General features: G+C 43.3%; 1 protein-coding gene across 2 annotated transcripts; it reads right to left on the reverse strand.

The window, feature by feature from the left end:
- Positions 1 to 418: 418 nt before the first annotated feature.
- Positions 419 to 18,945, reverse strand: abhd5a (abhydrolase domain containing 5a). 2 transcript variants are annotated; one of them, XM_039805238.1, is made up of 8 exons: positions 18,816 to 18,945; positions 17,036 to 17,116; positions 14,633 to 14,718; positions 13,952 to 14,327; positions 8,096 to 8,250; positions 6,211 to 6,322; positions 5,244 to 5,430; positions 419 to 2,003 (listed from the first exon to the last, which is right to left on the reverse strand). In XM_039805238.1, the coding sequence occupies exons 1-8, from the start codon at positions 18,848 to 18,850 to the stop codon at positions 1,914 to 1,916; spliced, it is 1,122 nt and encodes a 373-aa protein (XP_039661172.1). In that variant the 5' UTR covers positions 18,851 to 18,945; the 3' UTR covers positions 419 to 1,913. The 2 variants fall into 2 exon arrangements, with proteins under 2 accessions (XP_039661172.1, XP_039661173.1); XM_039805239.1 differs by lacking the exon at positions 17,036 to 17,116 and having other exon boundaries at positions 1,882 to 2,003; positions 18,816 to 18,865.
- Between the last annotated feature and the right edge of the window lie 18 nt (positions 18,946 to 18,963).

Below are 18,963 nucleotides of genomic sequence, written 5' to 3' on the forward strand. Positions count from 1 at the left end.
CGCGGCAATGTGGAAACATATCTCACGTTAGTTTCAGACGGCTTTCTCTGCTAATGAAATAAAAAGGTGGAAATGAATGGAGAGAATAATGCAAAAGAGAGACGACTCTTCCACAAGCTCCACATCTGCTCATTTATCATATGAGTGCTCTCTAGTGGCAGTGAGGGGAAACTACAGCACAGAGGCCCTTTGCTGAACACAAATGCATCGAAATCATTTCTCTCACTGGCAGAGGGCTGACGGGGGCGAGGGGGGGGGGAGATATTATTGATTTATCTTGCTCCATTTCAATGAAAAGCAAAAGAGGGACAGAGGCAGAATCAAAGGGTTGCATCGCAGATTAAACATACAACGCAAACACAAGTTAGACCTACGCTATTCATGTGTGACAGAAGGCAGAGAAGCGAGGGAACCATGATCATACTACAGCTAACAACTATTTATTAGTGTTTACATTTCAAGAGGAAGAAGAAAATAATTTGCACAATTCACATTTCTTTTTTTTTAATTTGTCGACAATGACCGTTAAGCAACTGATTTAAGAACGGCAGACAAATTACAAAGACATTGTTCCCTGTGACAAATGATAAGGCTGCTATGCAGACACATATATATACATATATATATATCTCGGTCTTCCTACCACCTCTCTAAACCCAGAGTTTCTGCATTTCAAATTATATGGATTTCAAAAAGATTGGAGCTCAAGAAATCCTGACTTTTAGTCCACGGTATGGGTCTAAAATCACTGGATCTTACACTTCCCGTTGATTCACGCCCTACCTGCGATTACCCTGGTGACATACACGGGCAATGTTTTTTTTAGACTTCAGAAAGTAGCTTCACAGCCACAGAAGACATCTGGAACTTCTTGGTTTTTCATTTGTCTAAATATATATATATATATATATATATATATAAAAATCATGTTGCTTTTCTTAATGTTTGCTTTTTTAGACAGAAGCCCGATAGACAGCGGAGAGTCCAGCTGCACAGATGACATGACAGTGTTCCAGTTGAGATTAGCAATAACAACCAACTTCGATTGGCATTTCTCTAAAATGCATCGAAAGCATTTAGTGGGCTGGCTGCCCCCACTGACGCAGAGCTGAACACCAACACTCTGGCCAAAAGCTCAGGAGGCGGCGCTGCACCGGCAGCGTCTTCACTAAGAGCCGTGGGCACTATGTGCACGGGACGTCCCACCGTACGGGTCCCAGGGCTGCATCCTGGCATCTTGTGAACGTCTGAGGGGCTAGTCAACTTCAACTAGCATTTCTCTAAAATGCATCTAATGATCATTTTCAGGCTTAATATTTGTCTGGGAAAGATTATTAGTGTGAACATCGAAGAAATTGAAACGTATCTCACGTATGCAATTATACTGTGTGGCTCAGCATCGCTCAACAGAAAATCAGTGGCACGTAGAAAGATGCTTTCACTGAGAATTAAAGTATGCATTGAAATGGTTTAAGATGTTTCCTGTAGACAGCAGTCAGAAAGGTATGACGCAGGTGTAAAACAGTCCTGTAGGTTTAACAGACCACAGAGCTGATCTGGCTTCACATTCATAACAAAAGCTAATGAAATCAACTTTTGAGTAAAAAGAAAAAAAAGAAAAGCCAAAAACAATCAGAGGGGAGAGACGCTATAAATAGAGATTAGTCATGACTGCAGATACATGTCTAGCTGCTTCCTGGTGCTGAAGGCAGCGATGTACTGAAGAGTCCACTTCCTGTCTGTGTCACAACCAGACGGGAAAGATGTGATTAAATATAACAACATTATATCATATAAGAAATGACTTTACTTATGTATTGAGTCTTACTGTGTTTCTTCACAGAGGATGCAGTAATACAGCTATCTAAAAGATATAAAAATACAAAAAGTTCAGTCTGTTGTTGAGTTCAGCTTCAGTCCACTTGGTCACACACCTGCAGGACCGTGTGGTTGAAGTCCTCGGGCTGGTCGGCGTACACGTAGTGTCCGGCTCCGCGGATCGTCTGCGGGACCATCCAAACAGGATCAGCCATCAGTGTTGGACAAGTTACTTCCAAAATGTAATACATTATTGATTACTAGTTACTGTCATTTGAGAGGGATTAGTTATATTACAATATTACTGTCTCTGAATGGTAATGCTTTACACTACTTTTGAGTTACTTTCACCAAAATAAAAGCCGAAGTATGACTTGGCAGTAGGGTTGGGTACCGAAACCCGGTTTCCACTATGGAACCGGTTCCTACGCAACCGGTAGGAATCGGACCGGATTAGAACGCAAATTTCGGTTCCTCATTTCGGTTCCACTTAATGTTTTTACGTCCGAAACGGGCGTAAAAATATCACACTCTCTCTGTAGTCTACCGTTAGCTAGCTACCGTAAATGTAGGCTACTTTTAAAATGCCATATTTCCCCTCTGGGCTCACCAAAACGGACGTAAAAGCATAGTAACCATTCACTGCACGTGATCGCTTGTAAACATATTACACTTACAAGAATCGGTTTAGGAATCGGAATCATTTTAAAAGTACCGGTTTAGGATTTTTTTTTAGCAGTGGGGGCAGGTCCGAACCCCCCCCCCATGAAACAGAACTGACACTTCGCTGCAACACAAACAAATATATTCATTCACCTAATTCATTCACATAATGAGGCATATTCTCAGTTGGGATTGAACTGCATTTTTTGAGTTACTATATAGGCCAACTTTGATCTTGACATATAGGCTACGCATTCTGTAGCAAATAACAATAAACCCACTATTAATGACATTATCTTAATGCAGTGTAACTACTTCAGCATGTAAATAATGCACCTCAAATACAAACGTTCTCCGACATGCAGCCCTGTTTCTGATACCGTGGGGGGCAGAAATGTTGCCGTGGGGGGCCGCCACGGTCAAATCAAAATAGCGGAAACACAGCCCTACTTGGCAGGTGGCTTGTGACTTTCACCACGGGATCAACAAAGTCTCATCTTTATCCACTTTAATACGTCATCATTTATTCATATTATTTTGTATTATTAATCTGAATCTGCAAAGTAACTAACACTATAAAAGAAATAGTGAAGTAAATTGTACAATAGCCTACTTGACTCTGAACGGTGGTGGAGTAGAAGTAGCCTAATAAGTAGGAGAAAATGAAAATGCTCAACTAAAAGCACCTTACAACTGAATCGACGAAGCCTATAGTTACTTCCCACAGCTGATAACATGTAATGATATTACGTGTGGCAGGACTAATCATTAATTCCCGACATGTTGTTATCTGTCAGTTGCTCGGGCACGTTGCTGTCGGCGCTGACAGGACACAGATATGTCCCTAGCCTACCGTCCCCGGTTCTGGTTCTGGCTCTGACCGCGGGAACAGTGACGGGACAGCTCGCTTCAACGTGGAGCAAAAAACTCCGGAAAATAACGGCCATCTCGCAAATGTATCTGTCTCTGCAGTCACCTCAACCACCGAATCCAGCAACAGAAAATAACACTCGCGGACTTTTATTTCTGTGCCGAAATGTTTCGCGGTGTTGGTGAATTCTTAAAAAAAATCAAAAACACCACTAAATGTCGGGTCAAAATGCGTTGTAACTCGCGTTGCTGAGATTGTAACGGGGATAATATTACCGACATTTTATTAGTAATGTGTTATATTAATGCGTTACAGCAAAAAGGAGTACATTACTGTAACTGCGTTACTTTTGTAAAGCGTTAACTCCCATCACTGTCAGGGCCGTTATACCGTCGCCGCAGCCGAGCTGGCGTGCGCGAATGTGCCGTCAAAATGACGTCGATCTCGCTGCCGCGCCAGGATTTAGAGTGCGCGACCAGAGGGCGCACAGCACTCTATTTTTTTCCGGCGGAAACAGGAAGCACGGACGAGTTCGCGGACAACCGGATGCCAGGACTCTGAGGGTCTGATTTACTAACACTAGCGCAGTTTGCGCTGCGTCTGTTTATGCGAGTTCGGTAATAGCGCACGCTATGCTTCCACATTTTGCCCTGACACCCATCAGGCAATCAGCGTCTTTCTCCGCCCACTTGACCATTAGAGTGCAGACTGCGATATTCCCACTGCTGATGCTAGGACTGTTTGAAATGATCCTGATGCCAATATCTGTAATGTAGCGAGGAGTTTAACAACTGCTGGAATGGGATGTGAACGCTGAGTGGGAGATTCAATTTCATCTTTGATTTCTTCCAGTAACTCTAATATTGCATGGCTGCTTGATCTGTAACGCTAAATGATGTTGTGTTCATTGACAAAGTTATGATTCTTCTATTAAAAATATTTTCAGCCTCGCCTATGTCTTCGTCTTGCTCAAATTACTGTTGCCATTTCACCAGCGGCATAAAGGTCTACGAGGAAACTCGACTGCGGCTGGTTTAGACCTGCTTTTAAGAGGCGGAGAATTTCCCCCGCAGAATAGAGGCGCGCTCTTACTGACAGTCTTTGTAAATACCACGGAATATATAATTAGGTGCACTTTGCGCTTCTCCTCCCACCTTTTTGGGTGGAACTCCCACTTTCCCCACAATCCTCCCACGAACGCATATTGAAAGCTTAAACTTGTTCTCTTCACGCCATGTGGCAGAAAAAACAACCCGCCTTTTTAAATAATAGCCCGCATTGGTTACGTCCGTCTTTGCGACCAATTAGCGCCTGGAAACAGGCGCAAACGGCTTGATAAATCTAGCCCTCAGAGTAAACTTACTGGGTTAAGATGAGTTCTTTTATGGCGAATGAAAGGCTTGATCCCACCAAGCAGGTCATCGAATCAAATGGAAGCATTGATGGCAATGCTGCTTCAACTAAGTATTTATTTATGGTGTCAAATCAGATCATGTTATCTCAGGACACTTCTCATAAAGAGCAGGTCTAGACCACACTCTATCATTTACCTTCGTTGTTCTTATCCTGAAGCAGACGTTCCGACGATTGTTTTTTATTTTTTGTGGGAACATTCAACTATCCTAATAGTGCTGACTTCAAGTTGACTGGCGGGTCGTGGGCGGGGAAGGAATGGCAGCCATTTTTGGCATTAGCATGTTAGTTCTACAGGAGCTCCAGACAGCTCAACTTCCATTTTTTTTAGCATGACAGCAATTAGTCCGTATGCAAAAAGGTGTTGAACTCACTGACCTTGTATGAATGCACATCACTAGAATGAAAATCAATACATGAATACAGATTTACATCATATGGATTATTAACGAAGCGCATGCCTCTCTCATCAACTCACTGTGATCTCCACATGGGAGTGTGGCCGGCTCTCCCTGATGCTGCTGCCGGCGCTGCTGTCGATGCTGGAGCGGGAGCCGTAGATGATGGCCATGGGGATCTTGGGCTGAAGCTGGTCCATCCTGTGCAGCATGGGTCTGGTAGCCCAGCCAAAGGAGTTGGTCATATTCTTAAAGGCTGTTTCCCCGCTGGAACGGTACAAGAGAAGAAGAACTGACTCAGACGGGGGGCTGGGAAGCAGGCATACGTTCAGCATAAACAAAACACAATGGGCCCTATTTTAACCATCTAAGCGCACGGCGTGAAGCGCCTGGCGCAGGTGTGTTTAAGGCGTGTCCAAATCCACTTTTGCTAGTTTGACGGCGGAAAAAAGGGGTCCGTACGCCGGGCGCATGGTTCAAAAGGGTTGTGTCTTCATTAATTCATAGGTGTGTTTTGGGCGTAACATGCTATAAACCAATCAGAGTGTCATCTCCCATTCCCTTTGTACCTTGGCGCAATGCTATTATGATGGCGGATTTGCACCGTAATATTTTTATTTGTAATCTTTTGGGTGTTTGTGTGCTGCTGCGCTTCCCTGTGTGTGTGTGTGTGTGTGTGTGTGTGTGTGTGTGTGTGTAACAAGCATAGTGTGCGTGCGGTGCATGACAATGAAATGCTGCGCTATTGACTTTAGACCAGGTTTTTGTTGGTCAATGGTGCGATCACTTCCCGCTACCTCAAGATAGCAATACGCCCAGAATGCACCTGAACACACCTCCCTGTAAGACCAGCACGCCCATGGGCGCACAGATGGGCGCAGGTGCATTTGCTATTTAAACCGACGCGGGCGCTGGACGGGAAATTGACAACTGCGTCGGTCTTAAACAAGCAAAGACACTTGCGTCGGGCTACGCGCTGGGGTGCGTCGCGCTGTGCCGCACTGCGCCGCGCCGAGTGCAAGATAGGGCCCAATGACTCCCACACACCTGGGGATTTGCACGTTCAGGTGGTAGATGTACTCGGACACAGTGTTGTCACTGAACATGGAGCAGAACTTCCTCTTGAAGTCGGGTCTCAGGGTCTGGACCAGAGTGGGACCTGCAGGGGACACAGAGGGGACGTTCAGGTGTCAAAACCAAGAGACGACGCTGCCTCATTACACTTGAACATGAACAGGAACCACGTTTTAAAGTCTGGACCAAAACATTACAAATCAGCTGTAGTGGAATTCTTCATCCTGGTCGAACTAGTTTTCTGTATATTAAGAAACAAATATAAAAAATACTTGTCGATGCTCCCAGCTGGGAGAAAAGTTCTCGTACATGGTTCTATTTACCTGCAATAAACTTTTATTTAGAAAGCTGACGTTTGGGTCCTTAGAGCTTCATCAGGTGAAACAGGAAGAAGAACAAGGTACAGAGCATCATGGCCCACAGCTGGAGCCATTCCACTACAGGTCTTGGACAGCAACTACATCACTTTATATACAAACATTAAATAATACAGCTAAAGTCAAAATAATATCTAAAATCATCTCATCCAAAATAACATTATCAGTAGTGCTGTCAGTTAAAAGCGTTATTAACAGCGTTAACGCAAACCCAATTTAACGGCGTACATTTTTTTAGCGCAATATTACCTTCTTTTTGGCCTAGCAAACTTTGTAGTTTTTTTCACATGCTGTTGCAACAACTAACGTTAGAAAAACTACAACACCACACCGGATCTAGCTAGACCGGAAACTAAACAACAGGCACGCCGCACACACTTGTTTCTCGCGAGCCGGCCAAAGAGTAGCAGGCTAACGTTAGGTTGAGACGCCGAAATGGATGCCAATAAGATTCTGAATGGAAAGTTTACTTTTAAAAAGATGCCAAATGGTTCCATTGACAAGACCAAAGTGATCTGTGTGTTTTGTCGTTGTGAACTGAGCTATCATCACAGCACGTCCAGTCTGAAATACCACTTGATGGACAAGCACACAGCTGATGCCAATTCTCCGCCCCCCCTCGTCAAAGCCAGGCGACAATGGATGACTTCAGACAGAAGCACATGGATACCACAACTAAGAACAAACTTACTGCAGCCATAGCTAAATGGGTGGCTATTGCATGTAGGTTATTGAGATTATTTGCTCCAAGTGTGATTCACACTGTGTGAATACCTGCTCCAAGTGAGAATGTTAGTGTGAAATTCAACACTACAGTACATGCCAATGTTGTTTTCAACAGAAAAACATTTGCACAAAGCAAGCCGATCCACTTTTCCATGTTGATAAGAGCATTAAAATGAGAAAAATTAATGGGACAAAAAGAAATCAAGGGACATTTAGAATGGATAAAAATGTGCGATTAATTGCGAGTTAACTATGACATTGATGCGATTAATCGCGATTAAATATTTTAATCGTTTGACAGCACTAATTATCAGGCTAATGGTAGATCTCAGGCTAACACCAGAGTCACCTCACACATCTACCTCTTAACTGGCAGTAGCTAACCATATACAATCAAATACTAGTAGGATTAATAAATAGGAGAAAACATTTGATATGAATATAGAAAAATACATTGAATATCAAAATTGAAATACATTCATCTCTGTTTCACCCGATGAAGGTCTAAGGACCAGAACGTTCAGACTGAAGGTGTGTGAGCCTTCACAGTCAACACGCTCTTAGCAAACCATTTTACCACGCCTTGAGTCTTTACACAGCCTTGATTCAACTGTATAGTCAACATTATTATTATTCATTCAATCAGTCGCACATATTTTCATATTTCTCATTCATTTTTCCCTCTGTATGCTACAGATGCTCCGCTACTCTTCTTCTTCATCTGCTCTGCCCTCTGTCTTGTTGTTCCATCTTACCGAGCGGCCCCACCAGTCTCAGGCCAGCCAGAGGGTTGAAGGGCGTGAACATGGCCCCGAGGGCTTTGATCCACACCGGGATGGGCCGGTCGGCCTCTGCTGTGTCCGGGCGCTCAGGGAAACCCCAGGGCTCCACCAGCACCATGTGCTTCACTCTGCAGGACACACACACAGACACACACACACACGTGCAGATGAAGACAAAGACGAAGACAAAGACGAAGACACAGACACACGCAGACACACAGACGCAGACACGCAGACGTGCAGACAGAGACAGGCACAGGCACATGCAGACACACCGGCACAGACACACAGACACACAGACATGCAGACATGCAGACACGCAGACAGAGACAGAGACAGAGATAGACACAGACACACAGACACGCAGATGCACAGACACACAGTATGAAATATAATAATTATTCACAATATTGCCAGGAATGCTAGTTTACCACCACTGTGGAAAAACTGAGCGCATGAAGCAGTCCACTTAGCGCCTGCTTTTAATATCAATATCAGTTTGCCCTCCGTATAACGTGGCTGAGATCAGTAAACTGATGGTTTGTTTGCGACCTGTCTAAGCGATTACTTTGGTGAATACAATGCAACCGATAGTAACGATGACCAAAGCTATGAAAATAGCCGAATTATACTTTAATGAATACCACAGGCACTGGAGAACACGATGGACACGCTGCACACAAACAACCCCAAATCTCCATTACACACCGCCTCTCTCGCTCTAGGCCATAACACGAACGGTGAGCAGCATTCAGCCAGAATAAGGAAGGACACACATCCCTGATGGAAAGCATGTCGCGGCTGTTTGGAACACTGAGACAACAATAAGAGGACAGGATGAGGCATTTTTAGCATTACTGATGAAGGAGGCTGATAAGAGATCTCCCTTGGGGAGAGATACATCAGAGAGGCTGTTTTCACTTTGCTACGACATGGTCGTCCTGTTCCTACACTCATGTTCGCACTGAAAGGCAGAACCATCCAGTCACGGTCACTTCTCTCCTTCTGGGCAGGGCCTGCCTCTTTCTTCTTTGGTCTATGCACAGCCACGGTAAAAGGATCATTCTCTCCACTCAAGGTCCACTTTTCTCACTTCTTACGGGACTGTGGACCGCATCACATGGCTTTCTTCAGCAAATTGAACCTGCTGTAACTAATGTTTTGGCAGTGGAAAGTTGTAAACCCAACATTGACACAGCTTTGCTGATTTTCAAGCAAGGCGTGTATCAGAACAATGTTGGTAGTATATGTAAGGGCGCTGACACACCAGGCCGATGACAGTCTGGCGAGGTCAGTGACTCAAATCTGTTCGGTTTGTCCCGTGCCGTCGTCCGTCTGGGGGGCTGTCGGCGTTCATTTTGGCCGACCTGACATGTTCAGTCGGAGGCAGGGCAGTCGGGACTCACCCGGAAATGGCGAGCGAAATGAGGTGACTAGAGTCTCTCAAAATCTGATGAAAATCTTTTAAACTGACCTTTGTTGAGCTGAAATGAAGACAGATTCAGCAACTGTATGGCCTATTTCTCGCTTAAAAAGTTTTCAGAAACACGTTTCAGTGAACTATTTCAGTACAATATGAGATCGTCTTCTGAACGGCCGCCAGTCTGGCTTTGAATTTCCGGAGAAAACAAACCCATGTGACGCGTTCGTCCAATCAGCTGCCGGTTTTCATTTCTTGGGCAACAATATAGAGTAGCGCCGCCTGCTGTTATAGAGATGTATTACGTCTTTTGGTGTGTCCCGAGGCAGTTTTTTGGACCTCGGGGACGCAACTGATCATATCGACGGAGTTTTCTGTCAACGGTCGGCCGTCGGCTAAATGTGTCGACACCTTAACTGAACTCTGGTAAACTTCCCCACATCTCGCTGCTCACAGGCCAGCAGGAAAACGCCAAGTGACACGTTTGACGCAAAAGGCGTCACTTGGTAGTAGTGACATTTGTACAGAGAGTCTGACCACTCTCCATTGACAAGTGTTAACTTCCTTGAAGGCGGGTACTCTGTTGAAGTTTAAAACTATTGGATCTGCCCAGAGCCACTCTGGATCTGCCATAACCAATCGCTAACGTTTGGTCGTGACGTCGGCTTAGCATTGCTCGCGTTTGCCTTAGCCAACTCCTTCACCACTAACGGAGAGAGCTGGAAAATGTAACTTTTCCCGAACCCCGTGGGGAGGAGGGCCACAACATCATGGTCACCAACAAAACCCAGCAAAGATTGGTCTTGCTCGGGCTTTAACTTCTGGATATTAGGCAGCGTTGCCTAGGGCTGCTTGATTATGGAAAAAATAATAATCACGATTATTTTGGTCAATATTGAAATCATGATTATTTAACACGATTACTCATTAACATTTGGATATAATGGATAGTGTCCAGGGTATAATCTGTTAGTGTCCTTTATCTCACAGAAAGAGTCTTTGGATCAGAATAAAATCTGATTTACTACTGTGAGTCGGTTCAGCTTTACAGATATCACACATAACGTTACACAGCTGATGGACAGTTCCACAGACATACCAAAATGTGCATCTCACATCACATCTTCACTCACTATGACCACTACTACTGGCATTACTAAACATTGGGCCAAAATATCACGTCGTCAGTGCGCTTATTTGCTAGCTAACCTTAGGAAAAATCCAGCACATAGACGGTACCTTAGAGTAACGTTACGTGAAACAGGTGATTTAACGTCCCTGCTCATTTAAATACAGTTTAAAAACAAAACTAAATGCTGAGGGAACATTATTATGTTTTTTCATGTTGTTTTTGAACAGTATGTCTGTGCACCCCCACTAAGCTGGAAAAAGTTTTAATCAGTAAGTGAATACAACGTCTATAGACAGTATACACTCCTTCCAGAAAAACGCAGAGTTTTTTTGTGATCGTTGCGGGCAAAAATCCTTGATTATGCGGCACGTTTTCTTAAAAAATGCGATGGAATATGCGGGATATTTATGCAATTTTATGCGATGAAATTGCGGGAACTTGCAAAAAATGCGGGAACTTGCAAAAAATGCGGGAACTTGCAAAAACTGCGGTTTGATGAAAAAGGGAAGAAAAAGTGATTCCCCCAACACCCTGCTTTTTTTAAACTTAATTTCCAAAAATAGTTTACAGATATTCAGTCATTACAATAAGTAAAAAAATAAGATACAAAATATATACAAATAATATAATATTAAAGTAAAAATAAAAGTAATAGCTAGTCTAAACAGAGGGAAATAAAAGATAGAAAAGAGACTTATATTATTAACGATTTAAAAATCGTTAATAATATAGATAGCAGGAGCACTTAACCAAAGACATTTCAGATAATATCAGTTATTAAGATAGCTTTCTTATTGGATACCAACTTAAGAGACTCAAAGTACATGTCAAATTCAACCTCCAACCACAACACCTGCTTTTTGATGATGTTCATGTCGCGTAATTACGTCACTTCATAACGTTCCCATGGCAACAGGGGAAAATGGCTGCTCTTGTGTGAAGTAAACGCAACATTTTTTCAACTTTCTGTTAAGGTAAATGTGACTTTTTTGCAACGAAAATGCGAAAATTATTAAATCATGCAAGCACCGCATATTTTGCGCGGAAATCGGCAATTTATGTGAGGCATATTTGAAAAAAATGCGGCCCCCGCATGAATATGCGGACTTTGGCTGATTATGCATTGAATTATGCGATCGCATAATTGCGTTTTTCTGGAGGGACTGAGTATACTACAGCGGCGGGGGGGGGGGAGGGGCAAAGGCAGAGGGACTGCAGGGTTAGCTAACGTTAGCGGTTCCCAGACAACTGAGTTGGTTTTGCCTTTTTTTGCTCACCAAACGCTGCTGCCATCTTCACTCGCGCTGAGTTTTTAAATTCCAGCGGATGATATGCAAAGCACACGACTTGCCTCCCTGACTGGCTTCGGGAGGGGCGGATGTGCGCATGCGCGTGTCATTCAGAACACAAGACAAAATAAGAGTGTTCTTGCAAAACAGAACAAGGCAAAATAATCAGTTTTTTTTCGATTATACTATTTTGGTGATCGTTGGGAGCCAAAATCGAAATTGAAATCGAAATTTAATTAATTGCACAGCCCTTGCCTTGCCACAACGGACCGAATGGCTTGGCTCGCATCTTTCTCCGCCGCAACTCTAGCGCACGGTCAAAAAGTCACTCCCTCTGTTCGCTGATTGGACCGCCAAAAATGTTGCTGGAGAAAACCCAAGAATATACCGCGAACCCAGACGTAGTACTGAAGTGAAATGAAAATTGAGCGTAAGTACGTAGGAGGGCAGAGCCAGGCTAGTCACTTGGAGGTTTGCTGCCTGCTTTAGGCCTGTGGCTCCAACTACAGACTGTACTTCCACCTGTGGACACAAAGAGTATAGAAGCGGATCAAGAGAGACATCCGCCCCTCTCTCACTTAAACTCTGTGCAAACTCAGATGAGACAGTAAAACTCTGCAGTGCTGATGAAATATAAACTAAGATTCTGTTACTGCATTGCCTAGTTCTCGCCTCACGTTTTCAGAAACACATTACAGCTCATCGTTTAACTGTAATATGGGATCATTTGTTCCCAGCCGGCCGCCATGTTGCTCTCTGTGATGTGCTCGTGTTACGTTCCCCACCAGTGGGAGCTTTATTGGTCCGGTGCAGCGCAGTGCATTCTGGTAGTTGGGAGGTTTTCTACCATTTGAGCGAAAGGTGATATCACAGCGTCTTTTCTTTGTTTTCTCTGGTCACGTAGTACCAATCTAAAACATGTTTGCACCATTCTGCTGCAGAGACAGCCCAGCTTTTCCAGTGATCTCGATGAATGGCAGTCCAATATTCTCTCTTTAAACTGTTTTTGGTCTCTACCAACTCCCGAAGGGAATTATCTGTCTCTTTAGCTGCTTAATGTCTGTCTGGAGCTGAGCAGGTAGAGACACAGAGGCTTTTCAGTTTGCTGAGAGGGAACCAGAACATTAAAGTAGCAGCTGGACAGATAAAGGACGAGCTGAAACTCTCTAAAGCTCCGAGGGGAGCTGCAGACTCAGCTGATAGTTCTCTGTAGTTTCACATCGTCACATTGTCTCAAACTCAGTAGTTATGGAACGGGACATGTTCATACCCTCCGTCTTATTTTCACATTTACATTTTTACAGCCTTCATCAGCTATGATGCTGTAGATAAATATACCAGCAGCAGTCTCGCCAACATCAATATACCACTTTTTCATTGGCCAAATCGTATTGAAATGCTGCAATGTATTACTTTTATTGTATATGGAAGGTGTAATAATATTAAATCCTCTCAGGTAAACGCAGCATTGCAGTGCTGGGCTAAATGTGATATTAATGTCTATCATATTGACATCTAATCATATCATGCCAGCATTCTCACATTGAGAAACTGATGTCATAGTTCTCATGTCTGAATGAATGACTCATTATGTGCTTTTCGATCATCATCACAAAACCCAAACATCCTCTGGGTCCTGCTTCCACAGATGTTTAGAACATCTTAAAGTAAATATTTGTTTTTACCTTTCTGTGATAATGATCCCAATATTCACGTTGTGTCCATCCCCCCTTCACCAACAATTAATTTAATGAACAACAATTAAAAACGGTGAGCTCGTATAGAAAGTGCATGAAAAAGATGAATCTGATAAATCAGCCTAGGTCAAGCTCAATCACAAGTCTGATAATGCATTGAAATATTACAATAACCTGCCATGGCTCAACCTCTCAGTGTCTGAAGGTTTCAGATGCAGCTCATATCAAAAGATCAGCACCGAAAAAGTAAAAGGTCCCTTTGAAATGAAAAAAAAAACAACCCAATCCCACCTGCTGGGGTATCTGATGGCGTAAGACGCAGCCAGGTATCCTCCCAGGTTGTGTCCCAGCAGGATCATGGAGTCCAGACCCACTTCAGCCCTCCACTGCTCTATAGACTCCACAAACTGGTCCTCTGCCTCCCGGGCATCTGTGCAGAAACGCGGCCGGCTGCTCCGTCCAAAGCCCAGCAGGTCCATGGCCCAGATGGGCCGGCGCTGGGACAGTGCGTCCAGGTTCTGAGCCCAGAGGCCCACGCCTCCTCCGAACCCATGGAGCAGAACCATGGGGGTTCGGTCTTTGACACGGTCACTGCTAAAGGTCAGAGTCCACAGCTGGTTGCCGTTAGCAATGGGGATGTATTGTTTGGAAAAAGCGCTTTCTACACCTGAAAAGAAAGCGAAGAGCAATGAAAGAGAGGAATGTAGAGCTAACAAAGGCCAATGTGGGATTGTTTCTTTTGACTGGAATATGTGTATGTCGTTATTTTCATAGAATAAACTGATGTGACACGCCCTCGGGAGGGGAAACGGTCAACTTTGTAACAATCCAGTATGGAGTTTGTGATTGTATGGTGATGGTGGCAGTTCCTTCACACTGTACAAATATACTTTACAGTAGAAAGTTGCACCGTGCAATCATTCCTCTCTTCGGCGATGGATGGAAACTAAAAGTTAGAGAAGCTGTCCTTACATCGCAGCATCCTGTCCTCTGCAGTCTGGAGCTGGAGGCTAGAGGTGGGACACCATGACGGCAGCCAGCTGGGGATCCAGCACCACCTACACACACACACACACACACACACACACACACACACACACACACACACACACACACACACACACACACACACACACACACACACACACACAGATTTGTGGCAATGTCTTTGTGGGGACCCGTCATTGACATAATGCATTCCCTAGCCCCTTACCCTAACCTTAACCATCACAACTAAATGCCTAACCTTAACCCTTACCCTCACACTAACCATAACCTAATTCTATCCGTAATCCTAGAACCAAGTCTTAACCCTCAAACAGCCCTTTAAAGTTGTGTGGTCCAGCATTCTAGCCCCACAAAGCTGTCGGGACCCCACAAGTATACTGGACTGCCGTTTTTTGGACCCCACGAATGTAGTTAAACAAGAACACACACACACACGCACGCACACACACACACACACACCTTTACAGGATTTACACAAAAAACGAAGAATATAACTTTAAAAGTATATTAAATAGAGCATATAGCACCCTGAGGACTGAAAGTTAACATGTATCGTGTTTAAGAGCGTCCCATATGATCTCATCATCGCCAGCTGCTCAGTGTGGTGTGGTGGCTCTGTGTAAAGCAGAAGACTCCCATAGGAAGGCTCTGTGTAAAGCAGAGAGGACTCCATAGGCTTGCTGTGTTGATGTAGTGTGCTCTCCACTAGAGATATAAAGTAAGGCAAGGCAATTTTATTTATATAGCACATTTCAGCAACAGGGCAATTCAAAGTGCTTTACATAAAACATTACAGAGCAATAAAAATACGAATACAAAATTTTAAACAGATAAAATACAAGAATAAAATTCACAGTGCAGTATAAGAAATTAAAGAATGGCAACATCAAAATCATCAGCCTTGATTTAAAAGAGCTGAGAGTTGCGGCGGACTTGCAGTTTTCTGGGAGCTTGTTCCAGATATGTGGAGCATAAAAACTGAACGCTGCTTCCCCCTGTTTAGTTCTGACTCTGGGGACAGCAAGCAGACCTGTCCCAGACCACCTGAGAGGTCCGGGTGGGTCATAGTGTAGCAGCAGATCAGAAATGTATTTTGGCCCTAAACCGTTTAGTGAAGTATTTTGAAATCAATTATTTGAGGCACTGGAAGCCAGCGTAAAGACTTCAGAACTGGAGTGATGGGATCCACTTTCTTGGTCTTAGTGAGGACTTGAGCAGCAGTGTTCTGAATCAGCTGCAGCTGTCTTATATATATATATATATTTTTTTTTAGGGAGACCTGTAAGGACACCGTTACACTAGTCAAGTCTACTGAAGATAAAAGCATGGACAAGTTTTTCCAAATCCTGCTGAGACATAAGTCCTTTAACCCTTGATGTATTGTTAAGGTGATAATAGGCCGACTTTGTTATTGTCTTAACGTGGCTGATGAAATTCAGGTCTGAGTCCAAGTAAGGCCAAGTAAGTCAAATAGCAGACTTTATTTCCAACAGAATGTTCTTATTACATGTTAGTTCATCAGGCTGTGAAGCCTCTGTGTGACTCTATGTGTGGAGACGTCAATATGATGAAGGAAAAGCAGAAGGCCAGCAGAGCCCGACGCTCCACACACACACAACTCCATGTTCTCCAGTCACATGGTATCCCCTATGCTTCACACACCCTATATCATCATCATTATCATCATCATCATTATATCAACGTCCCAGACCCTAACTGGATCTTTGCCCTACCTGCACCATCACTCACAGTAGAAATCCACAGGTTTAAGCCAAATGAGCCTTTATCATAACCAATATGTATTTAAGTTATTAGTGTGTATTAGCTTGTCTGATGTCTGATGTCTGTGGTTTAGACTTAACGCCTCGACCAGTACAGATGAGAGGTCTTTCTAATATTTAGTCTACCCCAGAGGCCAACTTTGTCCCTTTAGCAGTAACATGAAATCAGACTTTCATTCCCAGCAAAAGTGCCCAAGTTTCGGTTTGTTTTTCAATGCCTCCCTCTATTTCTACCCAGAATCCGTAAAAACTATTTCCCAGAGACTAACAAACTGTGGCCGCCTCGCGCTCCCTCACAATATGCACTATTACTGGGCTGCTAACATACAAAAACACATTTAAACCCCCCGAGACTAACTGGCGTAGAGAGTTCCTCCTCCCTGTATCCCCCAGTTCAAACCCTCTGCTGCTGTCCACTTTAAAAGGACATGGATACAGATATGTATTAGGAAATACATAACAGCAATGTTTCCACCGGAATGACTATTTGTGTCTAATATGTTGTTGTTTTTTTCCTCACATAAAAATGTCAATAAACCCATTCAAAACTATGCGTTCAGCCCAGTCTGTTCAGAGACAGACTTACCTGACGGTGGCGTCCACGTAGCCCCACACGCTGCTGACCAGACCGCGAGCGCCGACAACAGACATCACTCTCTGAACTAACCTGCAGCAGATGGAACAGAAAGCACGGGCAGTGGTTAACAGTCCCGCTGCGGTGCATGATGGGAGCAGCCGACACAAAGGTTCAAACTGACATCTTCTGTCATCCTCTCTCTCTCTCTCTCTCTCTCTCTCTCTCTCTCTCTCTCTCTCTCTCTCTCTCTCCCTTCCCTGTCCATCTGATCTATCTAATAAAATTAATTAAAACAGCCCAAAAAAAGAAATACTAACTCACACTCTGGGAAAAGGGTCAGAACTACTGTCTTCGACCCAGGACGACAACATGGGTGTACTGTCTTGAGTGTCCTGAGACCAGCGGTGGAGGAAGTATTCAGATCAGAATCAGAATCAGCTTTATTTGCCAGGTATGAGGACACATACGAGGAATTTTGCTTTGGATTATGCAACGCTCACAATGTGCTGACTCATACAAAAACAAACAATATATACACACTATAAACAGAAACAATATAGACAGGTTGAGGCAGTAGTGCAATGAAGAGTGCAAAGTGTGCAGGAGTAAATCATTTTATGATCAATTATTATTGTCTTAATTATGGAGCATAGTGCAAAGGATGCTGGAATAAATAAGTATTATGTTATTATATAAGTATTATATTACAATCCTTTGCTTCAGTAAAACTACTGTAAAAAACTACAAGTGAAAGTCCTGCATTGAAAATGTTCCTTAAGTAAAGGTCTCTAAGTATCATCAGGAAAATGTAGTTAAAGTATAGAAAGTGTAAAGGATCCAAACAGTTGTGTTTAATAGTCTAATCATCTCAGCTGGACCTGTAGGCCGTTATATTGTCGGCTAGTTTACTTTATAATAAAACATCAGATTTTATAAACTACATGTGTTTTGTGTGCAGAAATCTTAACGTGTAAAGTAACTAGTAACTAAAGCTGTAACAGATGAATGTAGTGGAGTAAAAAGTACAATATTTCTCTCTGAAATGTAGCGGAGTAGAAATAGAAAGTGGCATGAAAGGAAAAGACTCAAGTAAAGTACAAGTAGGGCTGGGCGATATGGAAAAAAACAAATATCTCGATATTTTTGACCAAATACCTCGATATCGATACCGCAACGATATTGTAGTGTTGACTATTGGTGCTTTCACTAAATATTTACACAATGAGATCTTTGATAAATAATCATCAGTAATGTAGATATAATGACTAAGTGGGTAAAGGCAAATAATAGAACAGTTACAACAGTCTGGTTCAGAAAATGACATCACTTTACTGTAATGCAGCCTTTAACACCAGGAAAAGACAACACTTATTTCATATTACGATATTACGATATCCAAAATCTAAGACGATATCTAGTCTCATATCACGATATCGATATAATATCGATATATTGCCCAGCTCTAAGTACAAGTACCTCAACATTTGTCCTTAAGTACAGTACTGAAGTAAATGTACTTAGTTACATTGCACCACTGCTCTGAGACCCCCGAGGTCTCTATCTGGACCATGTCCCTGAGTGTTCCCCTTCCTGACTTTTGACAACTTCTTTACCTTTGCAGGTGTGTGACAACAACAACATGCAGCCACACACACTCGGATATCACATACTGACGGACACACTGAATATGAAAAGTTAAATATGACATTTTGAATAGGACGTGTTGAATATGGCTCCCGTACATACTTTACACACAGGGCCGTGAGTTAATAGTTTAACTTTGACTCACCCTGTGTTGTTCGCTGTCACCGCCTGCTCGGCCATTCTGCTTCACACACACTGGCCTGAGACACTCTGACGTGGGGGGTCAACATGATTGAATGCGTTTGATTTGTTAACGGAGACAGCTCCCCCGAGCGGTGCCTTTACAGCTCTCT

Source organism: Perca fluviatilis, chromosome 7 (assembly GCF_010015445.1).
Source record: "Perca fluviatilis chromosome 7, GENO_Pfluv_1.0, whole genome shotgun sequence".
Lineage (NCBI taxonomy): Eukaryota > Metazoa > Chordata > Actinopteri > Perciformes > Percidae > Perca > Perca fluviatilis.